This window comes from Triticum urartu, chromosome 7A, assembly GCF_056163025.1.
Source record: "Triticum urartu cultivar PI428250 chromosome 7A, HENAU_Tu73, whole genome shotgun sequence".
In the NCBI taxonomy this organism is placed as follows: Eukaryota; Viridiplantae; Streptophyta; class Magnoliopsida; order Poales; family Poaceae; genus Triticum; species Triticum urartu.
The window spans coordinates 740216194-740229062 of record NC_141879.1 but is presented as its reverse complement, the minus strand read 5'-3'; the positions used below and the strand labels follow the sequence as shown (position 1 = coordinate 740229062).

General features: G+C 46.4%; 1 protein-coding gene across 13 annotated transcripts; it reads right to left on the bottom strand.

The window, feature by feature from the left end:
- Positions 1-4329: 4329 nt before the first annotated feature.
- On the bottom strand, positions 4330-11341 carry LOC147962574 (putative disease resistance protein RGA4). 13 transcript variants are annotated; one of them, XR_015610585.1, is made up of 11 exons: positions 10868-11341; positions 7064-7349; positions 6869-6970; positions 6370-6698; positions 6113-6210; positions 5925-6026; positions 5666-5831; positions 5444-5557; positions 5222-5342; positions 5026-5157; positions 4330-4892 (listed from the first exon to the last, which is right to left on the bottom strand). XR_015610585.1 is itself a non-coding variant. In XM_087535109.1 (3 exons), the coding sequence occupies exon 2, from the start codon at positions 8373-8375 to the stop codon at positions 7455-7457; it is 921 nt and encodes a 306-aa protein (XP_087391235.1). In that variant the 5' UTR covers positions 8376-8439; positions 10868-10998; the 3' UTR covers positions 7213-7349; positions 7435-7454. The 13 variants fall into 13 exon arrangements, 4 of the variants coding, with proteins under 4 accessions (XP_087391235.1, XP_087391234.1, XP_087391236.1 ...); XR_015610582.1 differs by having other exon boundaries at positions 5444-5587; positions 5689-5831; XR_015610583.1 differs by having other exon boundaries at positions 5247-5342; positions 5444-5587; positions 5689-5831.
- Positions 11342-12869: the final 1528 nt, after the last annotated feature.

Below are 12869 nucleotides of genomic sequence, written 5' to 3'. Positions count from 1 at the left end.
TATAGCCAGGCGGAGGTCAAAACAGCATTATTCCAAATGTTCCCGACCAAAGCACCAGGTCCTGACGGCTTCCCATCACATTTTTTTCAGCGGCACTGGGACGTGTGCGGTGACGAAGTGACCCAAGTGGTCTTAAAGATAGTCGAGGGAAAGGAGTCAGCCGAATGTATCAATGAGACAATCTTGGTTCTAATCCCTAAGGTAAAGAACCCCACTATGCTGACTCAATTCCGTCCCATAAGCCTTTGCAATGTTTTGTATAAAATTGCTTCAAAGGTAATATCTAACCGTCTGAAGGTAGTATTACCTGAAATAATATCAGAGGAGCAGTCAGCATTTGTACCAGGCAGGTTGATCACGGATAACATTATAACAGCGTATGAGTGTCTGCATTTCATGAAGAGGAACAAAGCGAAGAAACATCAATCTTGTGCCCTAAAGCTCGATATGATGAAGGCCTATGATAGATTGGAATGGTCATACCTACAAGCTATAATGCTCAAGCTAGGCTTTACGGAGAGATGGGTAGATATTGTGATGAGCTTAGTTTCTTCGGTGAAATTCTCGGTGATGTTCAATGGTAGAAGACTGGAGGGTTTTAGTCCCACCAGGGGCATAAGACAAGGGGACCCAATCTCCCCATACTTGTTCTTGTTGGCAGAAGAGGGCCTTTCCTGCCTTTTAAAATCTCGAAGTGAGTCATCCAATTTGCAGGGTCTCCAAGTGGCACCGTCGGCGCCACCAGTGAACCACTTATTATTTGCAGATGACAGCCTGCTGTTCTTTAAGGCAAACAGTATGGGAGCGACTGAGGTGAACCTGGTCTTGGAAATCTACTGTCAAGCAACAGGCCAGCGCATTAATCATACAAAACCTTCTATTTTCTTTAGTAAGGGTGTTCCAGAGATGATGAGGCAGGAAATCAAATCGGTTTTGAATGTCCCTAATGAGACCCTGAATGAGAAATACTTGGGGATGCCGTCTGACATAGGAAATTCAAAAAACGGTGCCTTCAAATACCTCAAGGATAGGTCGTGGAGCAAGATTCAGGGATGGATTGAAAACTCTATGTCATTCGCTGGTAAGGAGGTTCTGGTTAAGGCAGTGGCACAAGCAGTACCGGTATACTCCATGTCGTGCTTTAAGCTACCGAGAGGGCTATGTGAACACCTTAACATGCTAATACGGAAATTCTGGTGGGGTTCGAAACAGGGACGTCGGAAGCCGCATTGGGTTTCGTGGAAAACCATGACACAACCGAAGTGTATGGGGGGTCTTGGCTTCAAAGACTTTGAGCTCTTTAATATGGCTATGTTAGCAAGACAAGCGTGGCGTTTGTTGCAAAACCCCGACTCTCTCAGCGCAAGGATACTTAAAAGCGTTTATTATCCAGCATCCTCAATCTTGGAGGCTAATGTTGGTAGCCATCCTAGTCAAATCTGGAGGGCGATAGTAGAAGGGAAAGATACACTCAAACTTGGGTTGATCAAGAGGATTGGTAACGGACAGGATACGCGAATTTGGGAAGACCAATGGTTGCCGCGGGGTGAGATGCTGCGACCCTTCGGTTCCATAATGCCCAACCCACCCACTATGGTATCTGATTTGATTGACGCGACGTCGGCAACGTGGGATACAGAGAAGCTCAATGCAGTGTTTATGCCCATGGACGTGCAAGTAATTCGGGGAATCCCTCTTTGCACAAGGAACATACCAGATTTTTGGAGTTGGTTCTTTGATAAGAAGGGCAATTTCACCGTCCGGTCAGCATATAATATGCTAGTGGCCATCCGGCAAAGGAGGGAGGCGTGGCTAGAGGGAATGGCTGGACCATCCAACTCGGCTATGGAGGAGAAGGAATGGAAAACTTTGTGGAAAACTGCTGTCCCGGGCAAGATACGTATGTTCTTATGGCGTTTATCACATCACTCGATCCCGACCAACGATGTTCGAGCGCATAGGCACATGGCGGACTCCAGTTCATGCGGCATTTGTGGAGCTCCAGACTCATGGAAGCATTCTTTAGTGGACTGCACTATGTCAAGGTGCACTTGGGCTCTCATTGACGAAGAACTCGGACAGAATATAGCGGCTACTACGGAACCCAATGCTAAGCAATGGCTATTTACTCACATGAAGTCACTTTCTCATGAGCAATTTGTTAAGTTGTCGGTGACCTTATGGGCAATCTGGGCGGCAAGGAGAAAGGCCATTCACGAGGGCATTTTTCAAAGCCCTCGTCACATACACTCATTTGTGACCAGGTTCCTTCAGGAGCTGGATATGCTAAAGGAAGGTGGAAGCAAGGGGCCAAGCCAGCCTGTGATAGCGAGAGTGACCAATGCCCGCCGGCCCAAAGCCCCGCCACCTGGATACCACAAAATCCAAGTGGATGCAGGGGTTCGGCCTGGAAGGAGAGGAGTGGCTGCAGCAGTCTGCAGAGACAGGGAAGGTAACTATATGGGAAGCTCGGCAATATCTATAAACGGTGTCCATGATCCAACAACTTTGGAGGTTATCGCATGCAGAGAGGCTCTTGCATTGGCAGCAGACCTAGACCTTCATGACATCATTATCTGTTCAGATTCGAAACAAGCGGTGATTGGTATCAACACTGTGTCCAGAGGGAACTACGGAGCTGTAGTTGAGGAGATCAAGCTCGAAGCTTTAAATTTTAATTGTTCTTTTGTGTTTGAAAGTCGTGTTGTTAATCAGGACGCACATAGTTTAGCCAAATATGTACTTAATCTCGGTCAGGGGCGCCACGTCTGGTTTGGCCAACCCCATGATCTGAACCGCATCCCACACTCTGTGGTCTTTGATGAATAAAGTTTGGCTAAACCCTAAAAAAAATGCTGGTGCTTTTTTTTCCTTTTATTCAGTCGAGAGAAAACAGAAAGGACGAGAGAAACGGGGTTATCACATAATAACAGCGCCATCCCACGATTATTTGTTGCTACACCTATGGGAATAACTGCCCACAGGATTCCTTTGTTTTCGTCAATCTAATAACGTCCTTCCATGATTCACGACCTTGTTTCCTTTTAGTTTTCGATTTAAATATTTCCATTTGTTTTGTACGGACTCCACACGACCACACCGTTGTTTCCTTTTAATCGTGACTAACGAAAGAAACAGGCTCGATCCGAGAATCACTGTGCCATCCCACAATTAACTCCACGTCCAGTTTGATCCACTCATCACGGCAACGCTGTAAACGGATAATCGTGGGCTCATGCATCTGATAGATTGCTTGCATGCAACAAAGAAAACTGCTAAGTAATAAAAATGCGCAGGTTCGTGGCTAACACCACTTTCCACGGCACGTCGTCTCCCTCTCGCCGCTGGCTCTCGCGGACGTCTTCCACCTCGCCAAAGCACCCCCCATCTCCCTCGTGCCTCTCTCTCTCTCCCCTGTGCGGCCGCGCCGCCCCTCTCTCCCTCGCCCCCTCTCCCTCATGCGTCACGCCGCCGCGCCTTCGCCTCGCGCCGCCGCTCCCCCACTCCCCCGCGCGGCCACGCTGCTCCCTCTCTCCCCCGCGCCTCTCCCTCGCCCCGCGGCACATCAAGTGCATCTTCTCCGGCTCCGGCCACCGTGCTGCTTCTCCGGTAACCTCTCCGACATCCTGGGCCTGGACATCGCCGGAACCGTGAGGACCGTCGGTCCGCACTGAGCTTCACGTCCGCCGGTCCGGTCCCTGAGATCAGGACCGCTGCACTGATCGGTTCGGTCCGGACCGGACCACCGGCGGCCGGTCCAAACGACGGCTCGGACCGGGACCGGACCTACCCGGACCGTGTCCACCCTGATTCCTAACTAACTCTTGTGTGCCAAGTTCTTCAGACGCTGATCCTGTCCATCGATTCGATTCGATTTGCTGTGGTGATCCTTTGAAGAAGAGAGATCCTACATGCAACAGGACGCTAACTAGCTCAGAGATGCTGGCCGAAGCTCAGCGGACAAGTGTGGACATGGCGTTTGACTTAGCAAACTCTGCACACGGACTGAGTAAGCATGTACGGTAACAAGGAGGCGGGAAAGAGTGGGTGGGGAGCTGGCACGAGCCCGACCATATGTGGCACATTTTTCTTCTCTGTTATTGGGCATGTTAGCTGTTGAGACACAATGATTTGTGTTGCCTCTTGAATGAAGTATAATCTAACCTATAAACCACACTATGCTACGCGCATAGCTGGTGCATTGCATCCCGATGTGTACTTTTTACCTTGCTGTTACAAATCTGGTCGTTCGTTTTACTTCACGCTGTGAGTTCGGGTTACAGTGGATGATGCCTGGGACCCTTGCGCGCAGGACCACTGAATCCCGGAATGGACAATTTATTCAAGCGTGCATAAATGCTCAGTCTGTAGCAACATTACAGCAAACCTTTTTCAACAAGCTAGCTACTATATTCGCAAATAAAAGAAAAAAAAAGAGAAGAAAGAAAACACCCTAGGTTGCTAGCTAGGATGTCAGTCTGAAGCAGCTAGCAGTTACTGTACATCAATTGAACTTTTTATCGGTCTCTTGCTTGCTGGAGCTTAACTAAAACAATTGATTTCCAGCTTTATAAGCAAGTTTACTGTAGGAAGGAAGGATTGATGTAACTGCAATCAACAGATCAGCATCATCATCGGACAAACTCAGATAAGGTTAGATAAGCCGTTTGACTGCTGCAGGCAGGTAACAAACTCTGCATGCACAAGGAATTAGAGCAGTCTGAGAGCGCCGCCTAATTGGGATGTCGTAGTGGCTCCAAATCTGGCCTGAGAGGAAAAGGAAATGGCAGCGATGCGCCATGACAGGAATGTTGGAGGCTGGTGCGGAGGTGGAGAGAGAGAGGCAGGTGGCGTTCTTCAGTGTCTGCCTTCATCAAGAGGGAGGGGAACACCTGCATGATGATGACGCAACATGCATGAAACAGATTAGTACCAGAAAACCTGAATCATCGATAATGTCACCACAATGACAACATGTACTATAACTTGTTTTCATGTGAATCGCCACTGGATGTAATTAGTTACCTTTGAATTGTTGATTATGCACAACTGTCGCAACTCTCGGCTGGTTAATTTGCATTGAGATATATTCAGAAAAACGGCTCGGCATACATTCTTGCTTTAAACCAACGAAGTGGAGAAAAGAAGGTGTGTTACCTGCACCATATACAGTAAGTAACAACCACTCCTATGTATAAAAACAACTCAGGTATGAACATACCGGAAGATAAATTGCTTTTCCGCACCAATTGTCAGTCTTGTGATTTGTGAAACACAAGATATGCAGTCCAGTCAATGGGAAGCCAATGCATGCATCAGTGAATCACTAAGGAGGGAAACACCTGGACAATGATGCGCCAGCGCCACATGAATGGAAACAAAGAAATACTTTTCCTCTCTTTTTTTTCCTTTCTAAAATAAGTGAAAGAACGACGAAATTGACCTTTTGAGATCGATGGTCGATAAAGAACTCAGCAGCTTCTTCAGCACATCACGACATCTGCTTCCATTACTGTTATAGCTTGGATGTATGTTACAACCAAGTTCTGAATTCCAACTACAAAGGTGACAGTTGAGTGTAATGGTTCTGAATATAATCCAAGAAATGAATGGAAGGTCAGAAAACTAGCAAGGTAAAAGGGAGCTCATTGATAACATTCATTACATTGAGTTGATCGGTTGGTGAACCTGCTAAGTAGGAACCAAAACTCTGAAGGACGCCGGTCAGTGAAACATCACCATGCATGTATGCAATCTCCACAATCTGCAAAAGATGCAGTTGGCAGCGGGTGGTACCATGGACTGACCAAGAGCATGTAAAATAACGTACCCTGTTTTAGCATTGAGATGTTCAGAGACATAAGTGTGAGGAAACATAGTTGCATTATACCACCAAAATGGAGCAAATAGGGCGTGCTGCTTACACCATATGCTTGAAAGCATCTTCCCTTCCTCTTTCATGAAGCTTTCCACCCCATCATCATTCCCAAACTCCAATGTGTGGAGAGTAGTTGGTGGCGAGTAAACTGCAGATAGGAGCAACAAGCACTATTGAGATGATAAACTAAAGAATAGGAGAAAAAAAATGGAGGCAAAGGGTGATGGACTGAACTTTGAAATGATCCTGTTAGAACTGCATGGCTACCGCACGATCATACTTCTGTTCCTTCCATTGTTATTGTTTGGGTGAAGCAACCAATGAACCCAGTCCTAAATACCAAATCCACCGTCAGTCGTAATTGTTCCGCAGAATCAGAATGGTCATAACTCGTAAGGTCAAGAAACGAACATACGAATCCGCAAGCAAATCCACTTGATGATACTTTATTGAATAATTGGAATACATATAGGCATTCAAACATGCAGTACCTTCGAGCCACGACCAGCCCGTGCTAGACAGTCGTCTCTGTCCGCTTGCAAGAGGTCATGATGACACCTCGAGATCTTTAATAATAGCTTCCTCTGCACCTTTTTTTTTTAGAATCACTCGGGGTGGAGGGGGTTCCCCACCTGAATATATTACTTAAAGTGGCCAATATGCAAGAGGAGTGATCCAGTTTGGAAGGAAAACCGGATTGGAAACCATAACAAATTGACCCCATTTATGAAGGAAACCGAGCCGAAAACCGTACAAGTAACAAGGAAGAAATGAAGATGAGAAAGGAAATGGGCGCCGTTTGTTTGGGAAACAACTGAACCTGAATGGTGATGCCACATGAAACGAGAAAAGTGTGAATAAATGGTTGATGTAATTCCATTTCTTGCAGCAGTGCATTTTTTTTGTGTGGGATTGCAGCACTGCATTTTTCTTAGCTTTAGTAGGGAAACTGAGATGAAGAAAAAAAAAAGGAAAGAATGATCGACTGACCTTTGACATGCTACGAGTACAACTGCACAGCTCCTTCAAGACATATAGTGTTGTCACTGTGTTATTGTTCGGATGCCAAAGCCATTGTCGACCAAAATTGTTCTGCTGTGTCATAGTAACAAACGTACGTAAGGTCAGAATATCAAGATATGAATGCTCAGCCTAAAAGAATCCACATTCTTGACGATACTGTACCTAACAATAAATGGAAAATTGTGCAGCCGTTCACCTCCACCGTTGACCGATAGTGTCGTCTTGGCCTTCCTTCAAAATTTACTCTAGTGCTCCTACTCCATCTCAAAAAGAGGTACAAGCGGCCAGCGTGCTGCTCAACATGCATGCATACTGTGAGTGTTGCTCCTACTCCATCTCAAACACTGCCGGTGTGCTCTACTGTGAGACACAACAACAGGTACCACAATTAATTGTGTAGATGGAATTAGCCGAAACGATCGAGCAGCTGTGCCGGTAATTAAGCCACCTGTCAGATTTAACTATTTAATTAGTACTACTATAAAACAGAATCATGGGACTGATTTCCTCGAAAGAAAAGTAGGAATACATACTAGATAGATAGCAGGAGGTGCTAGTCAATCGAAACCCAAAAACCTGGCTCTGTTCCTTTTAATTTCTCGGCTTGCTCTTGTAACTCGGGACTGCAACCCTTCAAGCATAGATACATGAGCGAGGTGGGGAAGGCCTCCTTGGGTAGAGATCGGATTTGGGGACAATAAAAGACATGTAGGTGCCAAAGACAAGGAAAGTTGTGCAGCCCTTGAGGAACGGACGGCAGACTCGAGCAATCTGAAAATTCAATCGAAGTGAGGGAGGTGAGGAGCTGAAGAGCCCTGTCTTCCTCTTCCGTGAATCTTTCTTCCCGCGGATCATGAATGAATTTCAAAATCTTGAGGGTAGCGGCAAGGAGGCTGCAGATGGGAGCAACAAGCACCGCTGCGATGCAATCCACTTCAAGTTCTTCCAAACGGAAGGAGCCTGCAGGGAATGATAAGTTGGTCCTTGCTTCCACCAATTCCGAGAACAGATCCGCTGATATAGAGCGTCTAAGACCACTGTTATAGACCGCCAATTCCTTGAGGTTGGTTGTGAAGAGAGGATTAAACCCAGCATCCAGCTTCAAATTCTCACAGTCCACCAGTTCTAGCCTTGTTAGACGAGTGAGGTTTGAGAGTTGAGCCATCGACTGCAGGCCTGGCTCTCCTTTGATCTCAAGTATCCCAAGGGAAGCAGGGAAAGGCTTGTTCGTGTGACCTGCTTCAATGGCCCACCGAAAGAAGTTGCCACAGTCTCTTACTGTAAGTGACTGGAGGCACGTGAGGTCCTGCAATCCACCGCACCTGACGACGCATCTGCTGATGTGTAGCTTTGTTAGGGATTTCAGTTTGTTGAGCTCTGTAATTGAAATGTGTGACACGTCTCTAATCCTCATCAGCTCTACTTCATGCAGGTTATGCCAGGCCAGCTCACCACTATACCCATTAATTCTCATGTACCCGTACTCATAAATCAGCTCTGTGGAAGCAAGTGTTACATGACATACTGTCAGTGTGGACCTGTGAGGCATGGGGGGCAGAGCCAAATTAGGGCAACCAACAATATGAAATTTGGTCAGATTGGTGTAAGAGACAGAGCACTCCAGGAAAGGCACTGCACAGAGATTGGGACAATCTATGCAACTGATGTATTCCAGCCTTGCAAAAGAATGGACATTAGCACCCCCGACCCACTCAATAAATTCAGGCAAATTACCAAGAACGATCCGCTTCAAATGCTCAAAGCTTTTGTCTGTAACACCAAAAACACCAGGCTTGATCTCACGAAGTACAGAGATGTTGATCAATTTGAGTGATGTGAGATGCAATAGCTCCCCAAAAGGTGGAAGGGTGTCCCAAGACACACCCTCTAGGTGGAGAGACCCCAACTCTCTGAGGCTACTGTCACGACATAACCAACTAGGACCTGCTTTAGCACCATGATTTATAATGCTCAGTGCTCCAAGATTATGGTGTGGCTGAAGAGCGTCAAGAACATCATATTCTGTGCTATATTGGTGATCTGTACCCCAAACTAACCTCAGCTTTTTCAAATCTCTTTTATACACAAGATTGGCTTTCATGGCCTCTTCCTTGGTTGCCACCTTCTCAAGATTATGTATACTGAGTTTACCTCCAAGCTCTGTTAGTTCCCCCAACTCTCCCAGTTCAAATCCAACACTCTCTTTTTTAACACAAAATTGTTTCAGCTCCCGCAAGCATTTCATCTTTCCGACACTAGGAACATTGGAATGGAGTTCTTTTTCAACACAAAAATGGTGTAAATTGATTAGGCAGCTAACGTCTTTTGGTAATATATACCTACCACAGCCTCCAAGGTCTAAGAATTTCAAATGATAAAATCTGGTGAGTGTACTAGGCAAAGTCATTTCTGACCCGTGGTCTGGATATGATATAGTAATTTTTAGGTATCGAAGGTGGACAAGTTTTGAAAAATTGAGTGGCAAAGTTTTTCCTACTATATATAGGACACGGAGACCCTCTATTTCCCTAAACATATCTTTTAATACACCATCAATTGGTTCTCCGTATTTTCTAAAAATCATCAAAGCTCGCAATTTGCCAATGTCTATCTTGACCCTCAATTTTACCATTTCTACCCTGAAATCCCCTTCATATCTACCTTCCATTGTGACGGATAAATGTCGAACAGTTTGTGGGATGGCATCAACCCTAAAACTTGAACTACGTATGTTGAGGCACTCTTGTGCCGAAACATTTCGAGACAGTTCATGTAATAGATCATGCATTACATAATATTGACCTTTCTTCACGAGAAAACCATTGTCTACTAGTTCTTCTATGTAATTCTCATCTTTATCTATTATTCCTAGTGCAATCCAAAAATAAGTAATATCTAAATTCTTAAACTCGTAATCTTCAGGGAACAGGGAAAAATATGAAAAACATGTTTTTAGATGAAAAGGAAGGTAATCATAGCTAATCCTTAACGATGGCATAATGTCATCATTATTTTTCTGGTTTTGCCACTCGTCGTTTTCAAGAACTCTTTTCCAATGTTCCCGAGAAAATTTCTTCCTTAATAACCGACCAACTGTTTTGGCTGCTAGAGGTGAACCCTTCAACTTGTTTGCAATACCAATTGCAAGATCATCTAAGTCCTCTTGGCAGTACTCAGGCTTTTTTCCCCCAAATATTTGTGTTTTAAAGAATTTTAAGAAGTCAACAAGCTCCAGACCTTGCAGTGCTATTGGGTCATCTGTTGTCACGTTTTCAGCTATGTGTGGAAATCGAGTTGTGATGAGAACCATGTTACCCTTGGTTTCCCCTTTCCTCATAGGAGCTAGCAGGTTTTCCCAATCCTGATTATCGCATTTCCATATATCATCAAACACAATTAAAAACCTTTTAGACTTAAGTTCCCGTGCGATGGATGATTGGAGCTGTTCTAAACTTGTTGTTTGATTTGGAGAGTTGCTTCTTTGTATGCAGCTAAGGATCTGTTGGTTGAGCTTAAGCACATCAAAGTCAGTTGATACACATACCCAGACCCTAACAGCAAAGTGCTCTTTTATCCTTCCATAATTGTAGAGGTGCTGGGCGAAAGTTGTCTTTCCAATGCCCCCTGGACCAACTATAGGAAGAACAGAAAGGGTTTCACCATAGCATCTGCCACTAGTTATATCATGTATGGTTTTCTCAAAAATGTCTACCCTGCCATACAATGTCTCCTGCGCACTGATTGGTCCCATGAGAGGGCGGTTTATGTTGAAAGGTTCATTGCCAGGATTTGGTATAGTTATTTTGAGCAACTCAGACACAGGCTCACATAGGCAGTGTATTTCCTCCATCACTGATTTAATTTTTTTGGACATGGCCACTCTATCGGTTGTTAATTTGTCAAGTGGATCATCGCCATCATCTTGTATGCGGGGCAAGCAAGTAAAGCATGGAAGGACAAAGTTACCAATGGTGTGGAGAATGGCGTGGCGGATGTGGTGTGCATGACCCCAAAGGCTATTTCCCAGATCAGGCACTGCATAATCAGTGCCGTCGAGCTGGTCCTGGATGATGAAGTAGTGGAGCTCATCCAGGGCGTCCTCGGCCTCGTCCGCCTTGACGGTGAGCTCCTGCAGCAGCCCCTGCAGATTGGGGCTGTCGATCACGCCGTTCCTTTGGGCCTCTTGCAGCAGCGCTTGCGCGAGCATGAGATCCTGTTTGATCTTCTTGGAGTTGAGGCCGAGCTGGGAGCTAGCAACGTACGCCTCCACGAGGTTGTTGGAGAGCACGTTGAGCACGCTGCGGACAAGCCCGTTGGCCGAGCCAATCGCCGCCTCCATCTTCTCCGGGCGCCGGCGCCGGCAGGGGTTAATTATTGGGGATTTTAGGTGTGGGGTTTCTGTTGAGTCTGGGGAAGGAAGGGCTGTGTGGAGCTGCTGTTGGTGTGTGCGTGGAGTGCTCGATCGTAGATGGAATGCCCAAATATATAGCAGCGGGGCTGCAAGCTGCTGATAATGACTCAGCGTTCGGCTGTGCGGTTTCTATTTTCACTGTGTTTTGGTTGCCGGCATCCGACTTCAATTTCAGGTGGGACGGCTCGTGTCATGTCCATCGACTACTACCAGTGAGTGTGTGTGTGTGTGTTTTGCAAAAACAATATAACTTTACGCGTGGTGCGAATTAGGGTTCTGAAGATCATGTTTTTTCTAACATCAGTACAGAAACAAATGCTCGTATATACGCGCATATAGTCACCCCTATGAACGCACACACGCACACCCTACCGTACCCCTATGAGCACCTCCGAAAGACTGAGCCGGCATATCATCTTGAGATTTTACGAAGTCACCGTAGGCGTCTCGTACTCGACGGGAACGTCTCCTCTCACTGAACACGTATCGCCGGAAATTCTGAAATAAATACAGAATAAATGCGAGCACCAGGACTTGAACCCTAATTCCTGTACTACTTGACTCACACATACTAACCTAGTACTAATCTAATCGTGACTCAAGATTAACCTAACAATGGCCTGTCTTTTATTTCTCGTGCAAGACTGAAGGCGTTCATCGCCCTCATGACTCGCGTTGCACTGGACATGATGAACAATAACCACTTCGATCAGTGCTCGACACGCCTGCGAGCAGGTCGGGCCTACGCTGAGTGCTGCTACCACTGCCGTTCTAAGGCATTGCCCTACTCCCCCATGTATGTGTTTCTTCATGGATGCCCAGCTCGGCCCATGTGACGTGTGGCACCTGGTGGGCTATCCCAATTAGTGTGTAAACTGTTTGTGTTTAGTTTGATTGATCCCCATTTTAATTGTTCCCTCTAGTTAGGGTTAGTCTTTTTCTCCCGGAGGCGACCACGCCACCGTCGAGTTCTATCCTCCCCTACCACGTTCCTCTATCTCAGGTGATCGCTTGATGACGCTGGGAGCGGCCACGCGCCGCTGCCTTGCTTCTGCTTGGCTAGGGAACGGTGGAGTTAGGGTTCCCCCAACAAAAAACCCGATCTGTTGCCTCATCGGGTTAGGGTTCTTGATGGCTTCGAACGCGGCGTCGGCCACGGCGGAAGTAGATGATGTTGAGGCAATGATGAGAGAGCTGGGACCGACGGAGGAAGACCTAGATGATGTGATCTTTGATGAGAAGGAAGCCCCTGCGGAGGAGCCTAGATGGTTCATGCTTGCCAGAGTCAACACCACCAAGACTTATAGCCAGACCTGGTTTTATAGGAACATGCGATCGGCATGGGATGCTGCGCAGGAAGTGAAGTTCAAACCTCTTGAAGAGAATCTGTATACCGTCCAATTCTCGTGCTTGGGAGATTGGGAGAGGGTGATCAATGACGGGCCGTGGAACTTCAGAGGAGATGCGGCTATAATGGCTCGCTGTGACGGGATCTCAAAGCCGTCGACGGTCAAGCTGGAGACGATCGATATATGGATTCAAATCCACGATCTGCCC